Source organism: Hydra vulgaris, chromosome 11 (assembly GCF_038396675.1).
Source record: "Hydra vulgaris chromosome 11, alternate assembly HydraT2T_AEP".
Lineage (NCBI taxonomy): Eukaryota > Metazoa > Cnidaria > Hydrozoa > Anthoathecata > Hydridae > Hydra > Hydra vulgaris.
Genome location: NC_088930.1, coordinates 5,822,501 through 5,838,231, shown reverse-complemented (window position 1 = coordinate 5,838,231; position 15,731 = coordinate 5,822,501). Strand labels below are relative to the sequence as shown.

At 29.5% G+C, this 15,731-nt stretch overlaps 2 protein-coding genes across 3 annotated transcripts in view; both read right to left on the bottom strand.

Annotated features, from left to right (window-relative positions):
* Window positions 1–9,969: 9,969 nt before the first annotated feature.
* The window catches only part of LOC136087359 (uncharacterized), a 7,142-nt gene continuing 1,380 nt past the window's right edge, over window positions 9,970–15,731 (bottom strand). For both annotated transcript variants that reach the window (XM_065809899.1, XM_065809898.1), the window contains exons 2-10: window positions 13,078–13,241; window positions 12,789–12,974; window positions 12,313–12,565; window positions 12,136–12,228; window positions 11,928–12,023; window positions 11,497–11,681; window positions 11,144–11,291; window positions 10,746–10,858; window positions 9,970–10,379 (exon numbers count right to left, since the gene is read on the bottom strand). In XM_065809899.1, the coding sequence (XP_065665971.1) occupies window positions 10,065–10,379; window positions 10,746–10,858; window positions 11,144–11,291; window positions 11,497–11,681; window positions 11,928–12,023; window positions 12,136–12,228; window positions 12,313–12,565; window positions 12,789–12,974; window positions 13,078–13,155 (1,467 nt within the window). In that variant the 5' untranslated portion in view covers window positions 13,156–13,241 and the 3' untranslated portion in view covers window positions 9,970–10,064. The remainder of the gene's footprint in view (window positions 10,380–10,745; window positions 10,859–11,143; window positions 11,292–11,496; window positions 11,682–11,927; window positions 12,024–12,135; window positions 12,229–12,312; window positions 12,566–12,788; window positions 12,975–13,077; window positions 13,242–15,731) is intronic.
* LOC136086802 (uncharacterized) overlaps window positions 13,804–15,731 on the bottom strand; it is a 2,464-nt gene continuing 536 nt past the window's right edge. The window contains exon 2 of the mRNA XM_065809292.1: window positions 13,804–15,731. This exon is cut by the window's right edge and continues 90 nt beyond it. Within this exon, the coding sequence (XP_065665364.1) occupies window positions 13,804–15,731 (1,928 nt within the window).

Here is a 15,731-nt window from a genome sequence, read left to right as displayed (position 1 = left end):
TCCCTGCATCTTTATTTGAGAAATTGTACTTGAGGTGTAAAAGTCTTTACTCCATTCGCAACAGTAACAAAAGAGTTTCAATGCATGGCAAAATCCCATACAACTGCCAAGTTGATCAACAATGTCTAATTGGTTATGACATATTTGACAAGCTGTAGATGATATAATCTCTTTTAAAATATTAATGTTGAATAAAAAATAATTATTATTATCACAAGTCTTATCCAAAAAACTATCACTAATATTTATATTGCCATTGAGTTTCCTGCTACTGGAACAGGTAGGTTCACTAAGTCGGTTCTTTATTTTAGTTTTTGTTGCACATTTCCTTGGAATAACGCCATTCCACTTTCTTTTGTGATGTCTAATAAAATTTTGCTTGCTAGATATTTTTGTACTCATAGTTAATTTAATTTTAGTTGTACAGTAGTATTATAACACTATAAAGTATAAGCAGAGAATAACATTAAGTAAAAATCTTTTGTTTGAGTAAAACCAGTACACAGTTTTTTTTACCCAGTAGACGGTTTTTTAAGCTCCATTGTAGAGGTTTCAAAAAATTCAAAATTTAAGTTTTGTCAAAAGACGAGAGATAGTCTATAGTTTATTTTTGCATGATTTTTGAGTATATTAGATATTTAGCTTAAAAATGCAAAGAAACTATATTGATACCAATAGCTTAGCATAATATTGAGTCTTGAAATGTTGCAGCATTCCTACAAAATGACAAATTACTGCAGAGGCAAAGTTTTGTAAAAATATATTCATGCTAAAATGTAAGTACAACATGATCCTAATAAAGTTAAAGAAAATTTAGCATTGAAAAACATTGCAAGTAATATTAAGAAAAAAATTTAATCGTGTATGGCATAATATAGAAAATATAAGTATTGAAATAGTTGTTGTTTTAAGTAATGGTTTTTAAATCGGAAATGCAAAGTATATTATATGACATTCAATTCAGTTAAATTCCTATCCATTTTTAGCAATAAAAAGCAAGATATATGAAATAATACCCGTTGCTACGGTGTTTCTATGGACTAAATCTTCATACTGCCTCATAATAAAATCTTAAAAACACTATTTTAGCTCATAAAAACACTTGAAACCTATATATCATTTAAAGGAGCATTAAATTTTGCACCAGTTAACATTAAAAGAAAAATTTTGATTTTTCCTTCAAAAATCTGTTGTTTTTTTCTGTGGTACCACCTTAACCATACAAGTTGTTTTAAAAACATTTACATCGTAAAAAATGCACTTGTTAACTATATAGTATCTTTCAATAATTTAAGTTTAAAAAAATTTAAAGTATATATATTTTATTTTTAAAAGCAATTTCTCGCATTATTACCTTATACTTTATTTTGCGAGATTTTGAAACGTTTTCAAAAATCTAAAAAGTTGTGGTTAAGTTGTCGCAAAAAAGAAATAAATGCGTGGTCAGGAATAGAGTGCAATCGCACGCCTTTCCTGTCGACGTCTGCAATGTCACTTATCTGACCAGAGTCGGCATCGAACTTCTTGGTTTTGCCACGGTTAACGTTAGTCCTCAGGGGCTATCGTCAAAAAAGAGAAATCATCTACTAAATTTTTTCTTTCTTTGGTTGCTAACCATCAAGAATTTCAACCTGTTTCATAAACTTTACTTAACATGCATAATTTTTAGGATAAAAATTTGAGATTTAAACTAACTTAAGATTTTTTAATTCATATAGGAAAATAAAAGCAAGAAAAATCTCTTTGCTTTAGACTTTACTTTAAATAATCTAATATCTTTAATTTAAATTTAAACGTTTACTAGTGGTTTGCTTCTTACTAGCCATTAATGTTACTTAATTAATGTTTCTTTCGCTCTTACTTTTTGAGGAGCACAAAGTCTCACACAAATTTTTTAAATTTGTTTTTTAATAAAAAAATTTGTTAATGCTTCTTGATAAATCCAATGAAGGTGGTTTTTAAAATCAAAAGAGTTCATTTGTTTGAAATAAAAAAACTGCTAATTTTAGGCCTCTGGGGATAAGATCATTGAGATCTTCTTTTAGAAGCCTTGTTTGTACTTGTAATATATGTAATATATATACATTACGTCAAATGTAAACAAAACATATTAAAAAAAAATTTAAGCGAAAAATTAAATTATTCTTTATGAGAAACTTATGAATTAAAAACAGAAATACGTGCTCAAATTAGTATTTTGTATGAAAAAAGAAACTGGCTGCTATCGCTTCACATTTTAATGCAACACATAGCTGTATCATAAAAACATTGAAAAATATGATGAAACTGGTGATTTAAAAAGTAAAACCCAAATTGCACGACCAAATATGGTAACTCAAATGGCAGGTAACCTCATTCATCTTTATGCAAAAACGTGTTTTCCAGAGCTTCTGAAATTTTATCTATAAGTATACCCGCTGGTTTGCATCAAGTGTTGTAACAATTAGAAAAAGTTTGAGCAAAAAATTTTATTTAAAGAGCCAAATTTACAGATTCCAGAAATTAAACCTTGACCTTCTCAACAACAACAAAATTAAAGACGTATGTCCTTTTATCGGATATATAATACCAGGACTGGTTAGCAGAAGATTGGGAGGCTACAATATTTAGCGACACATTAATTGAACAACTTGGTTGTCATTCTACAACCCCCAATATTTTTTTTGACTATAAAATATTGCTCCAAAACCATGATATGGAATGTCATTGCCACCAATCAAAATGGTGGCTTATGGAATTTATATTCTAACACTACAATAAATAGCCAAGTTTACCTTAGAATACTTCAAGAACAACTTAGAATATTCTCAAAACCCAGCAAACATTGCATGTACAAAAAAAGTACAATGTACGTTCAGTTTACGTTCTGAACGTCTAAGACCTTTTTGGAACCAAAATACTTTTTTTTGGTCAGCGTGGAACGTTCAAAAGACATTTTTGTGCCTTTTCATAATAATAAACAGATCAAACGAACATGTAAAACTAAAATTAAAATCAGCTTTTATTACTATCGGCCAAAAATATTTAGTTTTATGGTTAACTTTTCGTAAATATATATTTTTTTTGGAGTTGTCAAATGCGCGCCATTTTTTATTTAATCTCGAAATAACGTTGAAATCTAAACAATAGTAACTAACGGTTTCATAAAGAGTTATTAGATTATAAGTTATTAATTTAATCATTGTTACATTAATAGATTAATTCTTAGATTTTTTTTAACAATTTGATTTATATTTAGTCTTAGTATATATGAAATAATAAATTAAAAAAAAAAACTTAGTCTAAGTCTTGAAATGTATTTATTTTTTTATATAGATAATCATATCAAAAACTGTATTAATAGTTTATGATAAAACTATAAATACAGTCTAAATAAACTAAAAATTAATTTTTTTTTTGCCTAAAATTAGTAAAAGGATTAAATAAACAATATTACAAAGTAATAATTACTTTTAGTCAATAATATTGTTTGCTTCATTTCTTTCAAAAGGATTTTTCATAGTAGAATATGCATTATATACAATCTATATTGCCATTGTATATACAATGACAGTATATATTATATACATAAAGACAAAAAGTGTTATTTAACTTTTATTGTCATGTTATGTTATACAAGACAATAATATTGTCATTAAACATTCTATGACAATAAAAAATTTTTCACATGTTTGGTTGATTGTTTTTATATTTAATGACACTTTCCTTTTTATTTTCAGTGCTATTTATTTTTGTTATATGTTTATACTTTAAAAAAAACACGCTGCCCCAACCCAAACCTGTAGTTGACGTATCAGTATTCCCGTGCATGTTCTGCCTATAATATATATATATATATATATATATATATATATATATATATATATATATATATATATATATATATATATATATATATATATATATATATATATATATATATAAAGGAAAGTGTCATTAAATATAACAACAATCAACCAAACATATGAAAAAAATTTTAAGTTTTTATTCCTAAACAATGGAGCTCTCCATTGTCCGGTTTAATTTTCTTTATACATTTTCAAAACCTTATCAAATATAACATACATGGTCAGGAATAGAGTGCGATATCTACTATAGCATATTTATGTGAGCTCTTGCTCACTTTTTTTGCTTATCTGAATTGATAAGGGTTTTTCAGAAAACGAAGAATAATGAATGAAAAAATTACTGCCCCATGCCAAACCCTTCGATGTAGCAGCACTTCACTGCGAGTCAGGCTATTTGTCAGTCGATATATGTACTGAAGCCCCCGGCAGCAGGCTATTTCAGTATGAGGTCACTCTGCTCACTTATATCAGCAGTATAAGATATATATATACATATATATATATATATATATATATATATATATATATATATATATATATATATATATTCTGTTCTTATTATTATTAACTTAAACAATGTTAAAAATAACTCTTAATCCTATTAATAATTATTGATTAAAAATCAATAAAATTACTTTAACAAATCAGTTCTTAATGAAGTTTGTTTTGTTTTGTTTTTTGTACACTTTGAGGTTTTTATTGTCTTTTATTAAATTGTGTCATATTTTTTTTTTTTTGGCTTTTGTTAATTAAATAATAATAAATTTCAAATATTTTTCAACGGTATTATAAAATATTTATCTTATAAAACAACTGTTTATAATGTAAAAACACAATGTAAACTACGGGGCTTAGTGATAAGACTATTTTTATCTTCTTTTTGCCCCAGCCATGTAAATATTTATTTATACATTTTGGTATTGTACCATTACTTAAACAACAGAATATATACATATAAAAAATATATATATACATATATATATATATATGTATGTATATATATATATATATATATATATATATATATATATATATATATATATATATATATATATATGTATGTGTGTGTGTATGTGTGTGTGTATATATATACATATTTTTACATATATATACATATTTTTATATATACATACATATATATGTATATACAGTCTTGGCCATAAGTTTGGAACCGATGAATTTTTTTCTCATAGGAACGTTTCTATGACGCGTACGGCATTTAACTGCTGCAGCATCGTGTTTATGCAGCATCAGTTGCATAGTTAAATGCCTTCGCGACTTCTTAATCGTTGCAAAACGTGAATCGTGTAACTTTACACCGCAGCAGAGCATCGTGAACAATATGACCCTCATTAAGCTGCATTACACACTGTTCAATGCCTAAACTATCGTTCCCTTGAACTAATGTTTACCTGAACTAATATTCGGTTGAACTAATGTTGAAATATACTTACTTATATTAACAAACTATACATTATATTTTAATCAATTAATTAGCTGATTTACATATATATTAACTGCATATCAGTGCGAAAGGTAAGGCTTAACTTCTTATAAGTATAAAATTAATTAATTTATCCTTTTATTGTTATATAAGAAGTAAAAATATGCAAATAAATCGCTTTATTTGTATAAATGTTTGCAAATTATCATTCAATAATATATACTATTCATAAAAATAGATCTATTAATTTATAATTATTTATATTATTAGCAGTAAGTATTCTACATTAACATGTACAGTGCGTAAAATGACTAGAAGTATTGAATTGTCGAAGGAGAAAAGGGCACAGATGATGATCCTACACCAGCAGAATTATTCTCACAGTAAAATAGCTGGTATACTGCACATATCTAAGTCTGCTGTCACCAAAGGCATTGCAAGAGCAAAGCAGTTGGGCACTCTGGAATCCAGAAAGAGGTCTGGACGACCTCGCATAACTTCTGCCACAACGGATCGGGTGATACATCGGCTTGCTGCTGCAAATCCAACATGGTCATCTCTCCAGATAGCAGTAAATTCATCACTTCCTGCCAGTACAAGAACAATCAGAAGACGCCTTTTGAAGGAATTCAAGCTGCCATCATGTCGTCCAGCAAAGAAAGCCATGTTAAGTAAAAAGAATATCCGTGACCGCTTGACATTCTGTCGCAAGTACAAAGACTGGACTGCACAAGACTGGAAAAAAACTATGTTTTCAGATGAGTCAACTTTTTCTCAGTTTGCCTCATATATCAGACATGTCAGGAGACCTGCAAAACAAAGATACAACATCAGGTATGTTGTTCCCACTGTGAAGCAGGCGCCTACCGTTATGGTGTGGGCAAGTTTCTCGGCATCAGGTCGAGGTGGCATATGGTTCATGCCAAAGAATACAACCATCAATGCTCAAGTTTACCTTGGGATATTAAAGGAAAAGTTGAACACTCACATGAACATTCTGAAATGTAAGGTATTTCAGCATGATGGTGCACCCTGCCACAGAGCAGCAGTTGTAACCAACTGGCTAAGACAGAAACATATCGAAGTCTTGGGTCCATGGCCTGGCTCAAGTCCTGACCTAAACCCAATAGAAAACATGTGGACAATGATTAAGCAGAAGGTTGCTGCCACAAATCCAACGTCAGAGAAGTCTCTGATTGATGCCATCAAGCGTGTATGGACAACTGCCATAACCCCAGAATACTGCGCGAAATTGTCCGATTCAATGCCAGCGAGAATAGCAGCAGTACTGGGTGCCAAAGGACATTATTCAAAATACTGATACCATTTTTTACATGACAGAATATTTACTTGTATATAATATTTAAAATAAAAATGATTTCAAAAGTTTTTGTTGATATTTTGGGTATAAAAAGTGTAATTATATCAAAAAACCTAATCGGTTCCAAACTTATGGCCAAGACTGTATATATATATATATACACACATGTATATACACACACACACACACACACACACACACACACACACACACACACACACACACACACACACACACACATACACACACACACACACACACACATATATATATATATATATATATATATATATATATATATATATATATATATATATATATATATATATATGTATATATATACACACGCATATATATATACATATATATACGTGTACATATTTTTAATACTCTATATTATGATTAGCAATCATATTTTAAACTTTCAGACTCAAGAATTATACTAAATTCAAGACTCATTTGATTCAATATAAAGGATTCAAGAACAGCGTCAAATGAAGAAGAAGTATATACCTCAGATGACTGGCAAATATTATCTCATATTATCTCAAACTGTTGCAGACTCAATCTGCATTGGTTTCAAAATTGGACAAGAATTACCCCCTGCAGCAATTTTTGACTGATACTACTTTTAAAATTTTTAAGCGCAAATTTTACATTAAAAATTATTTTTTTAAGTAGAAATTACTAAGTGAAATCTTATTAAGTATGTTTGAATTATCCATTAGTATTATGACAAAAATAATTACTTTTGTATTGAAAAAGTTATTGAAATTTTTCAAAACACATTGAAAAGAAAGATATTTCAATTGAAAAAAATAAGACGTGAGTGCATGAAAGCTAGGGATAACTTGAAAGTTAGTGAGATCAAAGTAAAGGCGTTGTACTTTAATTGCAAAAAAAAACCAGACCCTTAAATTTTTTAATACGAAGAAAACCAAAGCGATGGAAAAGCACATATCCTTGATTCAGGAACCTGGAGGGGCCTTTTTGGGACACTGCACTCCTCTTAACGGAACAGTTGAAGCTATTAAATCTCAAATTCTAAAGTACTCTAAAAAACACAAAACTATTTTGGATGATTTACAAATGCTTGGCTGTGATGGAACAAATGTAAACACTGGAAACAAGTGTTGTGTGATTAGATTAGAGTTAGAACTCCAACAGACTCTACAATGGGTAATTTTTTTGTTATATGCAAATGAGCTTCCATTACGTCATTTGTTTTCAGAATTGGGTGGACCAACATCTGGTCCTAGATACTATTTAGGTTCTATTGGAAAGTCCCTTGAAACTTGCGAGTAAAAGGTTATTGATTTTCAACCTATAAACGATAATGTAGAAATGTCAGAGGTGTACAGGAAAGTGCTCAGTACAGATCAGCTTTACCTTTTTGACATCTGCCAAGCTGTACTTAGTGGCACTTAAACTGGCTAATTCTAGATGACTCACCACTGCCAACAGGATCGACAGATTATATATTTCTACCACCAGTCTTTTATCCTTTATTTAGTAACTATAGCAACATACATTATGCGCATTTATGCCCCTATGTGGTTTATCATCAAGAAGTGGTGTTCTATTTTTCATAGCAGCAGGCATCTATGCAGCACATTAGTCAAATCACGGTCTCTGCTAGATGTATTACGTAAGGTAGTAGATAAAGTTATTCAAACAAATGCATTCTTTGGTCATCAAGAAAATATTCTTCTGGAAATGATATCAGATGAGCAGCCACAAATCCAAGAACTAGGTGTTAGGCGTATACATAGAGCTAGAAAAGAAATAAGTATGAATGCTAATCAAACAAATGTGCGGCAATTCAAAGTTCCAACTCTCAATTTTATCGCAAAGAATACATGGGAGTTGATTGATTGGAGTAATGCAAAGCGGACAGAGCCACTACTAACAATGCAACTCTCTGATGAGGAACTGAAATAAGCAAAGGAGAATCAAATTCAACTAACTAATCTTTTGGAAAAGTTACTGTGCCACACGCAAGCTGTAGAACGTTGTGTAAAGATAGTGACAGCTGTTTCTGCCTCTGTTGCGGCGAAATAAAAAGAGATGGTATGATACATGTCCACCTGCAATCAAGAAAAAGTATACCAATATTTAACATTAAGGCACATTACATCACTATTTAGTAATATTTTGGCTTTATGTATATTAATATTATGTAATAAATTTACCTGTTCAAATCCTTTAAAATAACATGTTAATAAACTAGAAATAATAATTTCAAAAAATACTACAAATCAATATTTGGAATAAAAATCTAAAAAAATTGATGCAGGGGGTAATTCTTGTCTGATTTTACTCAATCTCAATTTTTTAGTTTTCTTATAACTAATATAGAAATTTGGGAGAAAAATGGAATTTAAAAAAAAAAGTTATTTTCACTCCACCCTAATACCTAATATGTTTTCACTTTGTAACTTCTACTTAAAAAAAAAAATATATATATATATCCTTATCTTGTAGTCGAAAGAGAAAAGTAAAAACTCTCTTTTTACAACAATTACGCGACCTCAACAAATAGGCTACATTTTTATGTCGTCTAAAAGTCAAATTAATATACCGCAATAATAATGACTAGATAGTACAATAGTGTTTTTGTTTTTTAGAAACATTTTTTTTAAACATGCGCAGAGTGTTGCTACATCAACTATCTTATAGTCTCCTGCTACAAGGAAGTGTTGCTACATTGACTCTCTTATAGCCTGACTCGCAAAGGAGTGCTGCTACATCGACTGAGGGTTTGGTGAAAGCAGGCAGTCTGTCATTTAAGAAGAAAAAAATTATTAAAGTTTTTAAACTTTTTCTGGTCTGGTTTGTTTGCACTCTTTTTAAAACTACAGTTTATGGAAGAAACTTTTCGACTACCATGCAAGACTACACTCTAAAAACGAGTCCGTTAAAATTAACCGAATCTTTAACGGAGTAGTCCGTTATTTTATAGCTGAGTGAGTTGTCCGTAAAATTTACGGACTCAATATTTAACGGAGTCAGTCCGTTAAATATTTTTAACGGAACATTACGCAAAGTTTGAAGACAAGTCCGTTAAAAGGTTCCGCTTTCTCACGTTTCAATTTTTCGCTAAAGAAAGGACTTTTTTGCAACTATTTTTTCGTATGTTAGCAACTTAATAATTTTTTTATTAAACAAAATTATTAACATTAGAAAATGTTTTTAATGTTAGTTGTATTGTATGTAACTTCCTTAAGTTTTTAAAATATTTATTTGATTATATATAATCGTGATGTATATATAAATGTGATGATTATAATATAACTAAATGAATTTCACATATAAAATTCTTTGTATTGGCTTATGTTAGAACCAGCAAAAAAACGTTTAGTCAAATTTAAAATGTATTTATAATACCGTTTATAATTAAAAAATAAAAAGCTACATATATAAAATTAAAAAAAAATACTAAAAATAGTGTCTATTTCTTAACTATCTTCAACATCGCTTGAAGCTGATAAACCGATGCTGGAAATGGCTGTTTTTCTCCCAGATTGTAAATTAATTGCAAAAATTTAAAAAAAGTCGCACATTCTTCGGTATACTCTAAGTTGAAACACCAAAAGAGTTTAAACAATCGCTCAATACCCTCTTCAATTGATGATCCAGCTGTAATTAGGGATTTCTCAGCAGCTATTTTTACCAATAGAACTTTTTGATTGATGCTACCTTGTATTAGAAGCAATGGGTATGGTTTCCAACAGTTTTCTGCAGCTTCTATCATGGAACATCCTGGCTGAAATACAAAAAATAATCATAGGGTGACTTAAAGTAAAATTATTTCATATTTTTATTTTGTGCTGCAGTATAAGGTAAACATACCACATAGTAATTGTGTAGTATAAATACTTTATTAAACACGGATTATAAGATTTTTTATTACAATTTCTGGATGTATATTTGTATAGCATTTATTTCATTATATTTACGTACCAACAGCCCCTTAAAGCACCGAAACAGTACAAAAAAAGTAAATTAAAATTTAGTAAATGGAAATTATGCCTAACTATTTGTTTGTAAAATTATTACATAATATGGATAAAAAAAACAACGGTTAAATTTTTTTTTTATCTAATTACAAATTGAAATTTAAAAAAATAACCTCAACAATCCTCATTAAATGGTCGAAAGACTCCAGTCCTGAAATCCTTTTCCGTTTAACGGTTGTTCTCAGCAGAAGTGAAATAATTTTGCAAGCATGATATGCATGCCAACCTTTAAAATAGAATAATTTGAGCAGTCATAGTTTGGTTCTGATTTTTGAATTAAATACAATTAAGTTGTAATGTTACACAATATCAGCATTTATTATTTAAACAAAAACAAAGGGTTTATACTCTTCTTGCAGTTCATTTCTCTAATTAAACTTTTCTCGCAATTCATTCCTTATATTACACTTTTCTCGCAGTTAATTCCTCTTATATATTTTTTGCAGTTCATTCCTCAAAAAATGCTAAAATACAAAATCTTAAGAAAAAAAAATAACAGAAGGAAACTCACCATTATCGCCTCTTTTGGCATCCGCTGCTATCAGTTCTATTGATTTATTTCCTGTTAGTTCCAATGCTGGGATTAAAATCTCTGTCCGAAATACTGATAAAAAATCTGTTTTGCAATCAGAAAACATCATTTGAAGCTCAACATCTAACTGTTATATAAAATATATATATTGCACATTATTATGTCACTTACCTGCTTTATAAAATGTCAATTTCATGAAAGCAATAAAAAATTTCTTATAAAAACATGTGTGTTTTTTTAAATATATGTATTTTTATTTTTTGTAAATTTAAATGATTTTTCAAAATTTAAAACTTAACACAAGTTTTAGAATATAAATTTAGAATACTTACTAGTTCTGGAATCGTCTGAAATTTTGGATACATTTTTAATATGGTAGACAAGGTGGGTGACTCATTCATAATCCAAAATTGTCTAATGCAAAAGGTTTTTTCTAGACACTCCTTAACTTCATGCGTACGAGTACTTGATAGAAATGCAAGCTTTTCTACATCTCTTATATTATCATTACCTTTTCCTACAAGAATTAAACATTAAAAAAGTATATATATTTTTTATACAAATTAGTTATTCTTAATCTTGAATGTGCAATAGAAAATGTATAAAACCTATACAAACCACAGCTGTTCTGATAGTAACAGACTGAGGATTAAAAAAAAATGGTGCTAATTTAACAACAGATTCTAAATTATTTTAGATATTAACAAAAAAATCTTAAATATAAATCATAAACTACATTCTCTGTCGCAACAAAAATAATTACCCCTGCAAACAACACAATCAATTATTTTTCTGGGGCACCCATCAGATGAAGCAGCTGTTTGGGAAAATACACAGGATTCGTTAATTTCATCAAAAGCTAAACAATTGAACAGAATATGTAAACAGTGTTAAATTAAAAGATATTTTTATGATAACAATTCTTAGAACATAAAAGAACAACTGAAGCAAAAAACATAAAATGTTTTTACTTAATGACTTTATTTCTGTTTTTTTGTATTTGGTAGGTGTAGCTTTATCACAATTTAGAGGTCTCTTTTTCCAGTTATAAATCTTACGCTTGTCTGAAAATTTATTAATAAAAAAAAATTAATGGAATCATTTGCAATGCTAAATTTATAAACAAAATATTCAACAAGTATACTTACCATCCCAATCTCTTCTAGCATTTTCTGTACCCCGCTGCAAAAATCCTGAATATGTAGACGGATCAAAGAAAATACTCGCCTCCATACTAAATAGTTGGCCTAGCAAACTAGCAACATCTTCTTTATGCCTACGTGTAGGATAATTTCCAAAAACATTAATCATTTTATGGACAACCAGGCGGGTAATTGCCTGGCGAGCCAAAATAGTAAATATTCCTGTTGCTAAAATCGATTTGACATAATCTGTTGTGACCTCAAAAATAAATATACAATATCGATGTACTATTCAACAACTTTATTAATAGTCAAACTAAATTAATTAAAATACTGTTTAATAAAAGTTCAAATTAGAAATTTGAAGCTAACTCTACACTTGACAAATTTCAAGTTAACTCAACACCTGAGGTATTTAGATATCTCTAAATTAACACATTATAAACGTAACATCTTGTTACAAATATGTAAGAAAGACTTACTGGATGTTTTAAAAGGTATTGTTTGAAGGTCTGCATATTAATAAAAGGATTCACATCGTCAGATTCGGAAGACCCAATGCCAATTGAACTAGAAGTTGAACACACAATGCCAATTGAACTTGAAGTTAAACACCCAATGCCAATTGAACTAAAAGTTGCTTCTTGAACTGAAGCAGGAGTACATTGCTAGATAAATAAAATTACATAAACCATTACACATCAGGAATATAACGTAATTTTTTTACTCAACATGTTCATAAATTGTATTCTTTAATTTGAAAGAATCTACCTGTGACAGTCGCTTAGTCCATATCTCACCATTCACCAGAAGAGTGTAAATTAAACTACTTCCTATTGCTTGCATCATTTCAAATGAACATTCAACCTCGGTTCCATCTTCCTCAACGACCAATCTTATTTAATCATTGGTGGAAAGGTTGAACTTTTGTTTAACTGTTAATAAGTATAATAGAATGAATCCAAATACACAAGTGATAACATTAACAAAAAAAAGTAAATAATAATACAAGCTTTTCAAAATAATACTGTAAAATTTGATTTTTAAATAATTAAAAAAAAGAATACTTTATATAGGTAACTTTAAATGCTACAATCTTATTAGTAAAAGTTGAGCAAATAAAATAATTTAAGAATATTTATTCAAATTAAATCATTAAAATAAAGAAAACTAATTTATATTAATTTGTAGTGAGTGCTAATAAAGGTTATTTTCTCATTCTCATATACTACTGAATGTTTGGCTAATAAAGGTTATTTTCTCATTCTCATATACTACTGAATGTTTGGCTAATAAAGGTTATTTTCTCATTCTCATATACTACTGAATGTTTGGCTAATAAAGGTTATTTTCTCATTCTCATATACTACTGAATGTTTGGCTAATAAAGGTTATTTTCTCATTCTCATATACTACTGAATGTTTGGCTAATAAAGGTTATTTTCTCATTCTCATATACTACTGAATGTTTGGCTAATAAAGGTTATTTTCTCATTCTCATATACTACTGAATGTTTGGCTAATAAAGGTTATTTTCTCATTCTCATATACTACTGAATGTTTGGCTAATGGATGATAGTCTTTTATGTTACGTGATAGAACAACCTCTACTGAAGATGTTTCGCTGACAACAAATGAGTAGAGGTGGTCATCAAAGTGGAGTGTTTGCAATAACTCAAAGACAAAGTAAATCTGTTTTGAAACTGAAATAATTTTCAATAACTTTCCAAACTGTGGAAGACCATCGTCAAGAGAAACTATGAGAAAACAACCCGGTTTTATTTTATAATGACCAAAATTGAATGAATTTGCTACACAGATTTCATCTTGCATCTCAAGCTTTAGTGACAAGCACACAGCATAACTCACATCATCACCAATACTATACAATTTCTCTTGTATGCAATAGCCAAGAGTTTCCGGTGATACATAGATATTATTAGACATCAAGGAAGCAGCAAGAGAAAACTGTGTTCTGGTTGCAATTGTTTTGCAAATATTTTTAAAATTTCTGACTGATGATGCTAATTCTTTGCCAAAACGATGCTTAGCTTCAAACCTCATGCACCAGTATCTACTGGCTGGTCCAAATCGCATCACGATCTCAGGATAGTGGAGCAAAAAGTGATGCTTAGGTGTTAAACTCTTATTTGGGTACAGCAGTTTAAAATGTGTATGGTGATCTTCAATTAAGCATACTAAAAATTGTGTTAGTGACAAAGTTATTTCTGGTGCAAATATTATTGCACAACAGTCTAGTAGCAATATCAATAATTGCCAGTGAGGTTCTTGGTGAGGTATCTTGAAGCCTATGATACTTGGAAGATTTCGAATAAGGCACCAGGCTTCTGCAGCTTTAATTCTTAAATTAGGAAGCATTATTTCAGGTGGTCTACTGTTAATGTCAGACAGCGAATATGGAAAACGATTAATTCCTACATTAACTTCATATAATGTTACATATCCAATATCTATTAGTGACTGAACAATTAGAGTTATTTCATAAGGTACAACACCCTCAAGAAGATCATGCATGCTATCAACTACACTATTTTCAATGCAATGGAAATATTGGAGTTCATTTAAAATACATCCTTTTTTAATTCCTGTTTCTGAAGGATTATAATTTGGTGTATGAATTTTAGAAACAATTTCATTATATTCTGCTTTAGTTCTTCTGTGTAAACTGTCACATTTAAATATCTTTTGACTATCAGTTTTATTAACTGTGCAAAATCTGCAAAACTTATTGGCAGAAAAACTTTCTAAAAACCCAAACAGTGAATGAGCTCCAAGATTATCCGCTGAAAACATTGCAAGAATAGCATGAAGTTGAACAGGTTCCTTATCTATATTAACAGTTACTCCTTCTTCTGACTCTAACTGTTTCAATTGCTTTACTACAGGTTCAAAGATTTTTTCATATCCATACTTTTTGACATCTGCAGCAAACCAAAGTGCAACCAGGAATATGCTGGACACTTTTGAATTAAATTCAGGTGGAATATTTGCAATCATACAATATAGTCCTTCTAACTTATGGACTGATGTATGGCTTCCTAGTGGATTACAAGTTTCAAATGCATCTACAAAAAAATGTAGAGCTAAGCCTTTTGGATGTTGAACAAAGAAATCATTATTTTTGTATGTTTTTGTATCCATATATTTTTTAATTTTTGAAACTGGTTCAGAACTGCTGTAAAAATCTTGGATAAGACTAATACTATTATTCATTTCTAAAACTTTACTAAGCAATATTGCTAATGGCACTACTTGATATGTTTCTTCAACTAATGTGGTAGTCGTGTTCATTAAACTACAAAATCTTTGTTCTTCCCTTGAACCTAGCACAAATTCTTCTGGAGGGATAAAATATTCATTAACAGTTAACCAACCAGTACGCTTGTGAGTTGTATCAACATTTG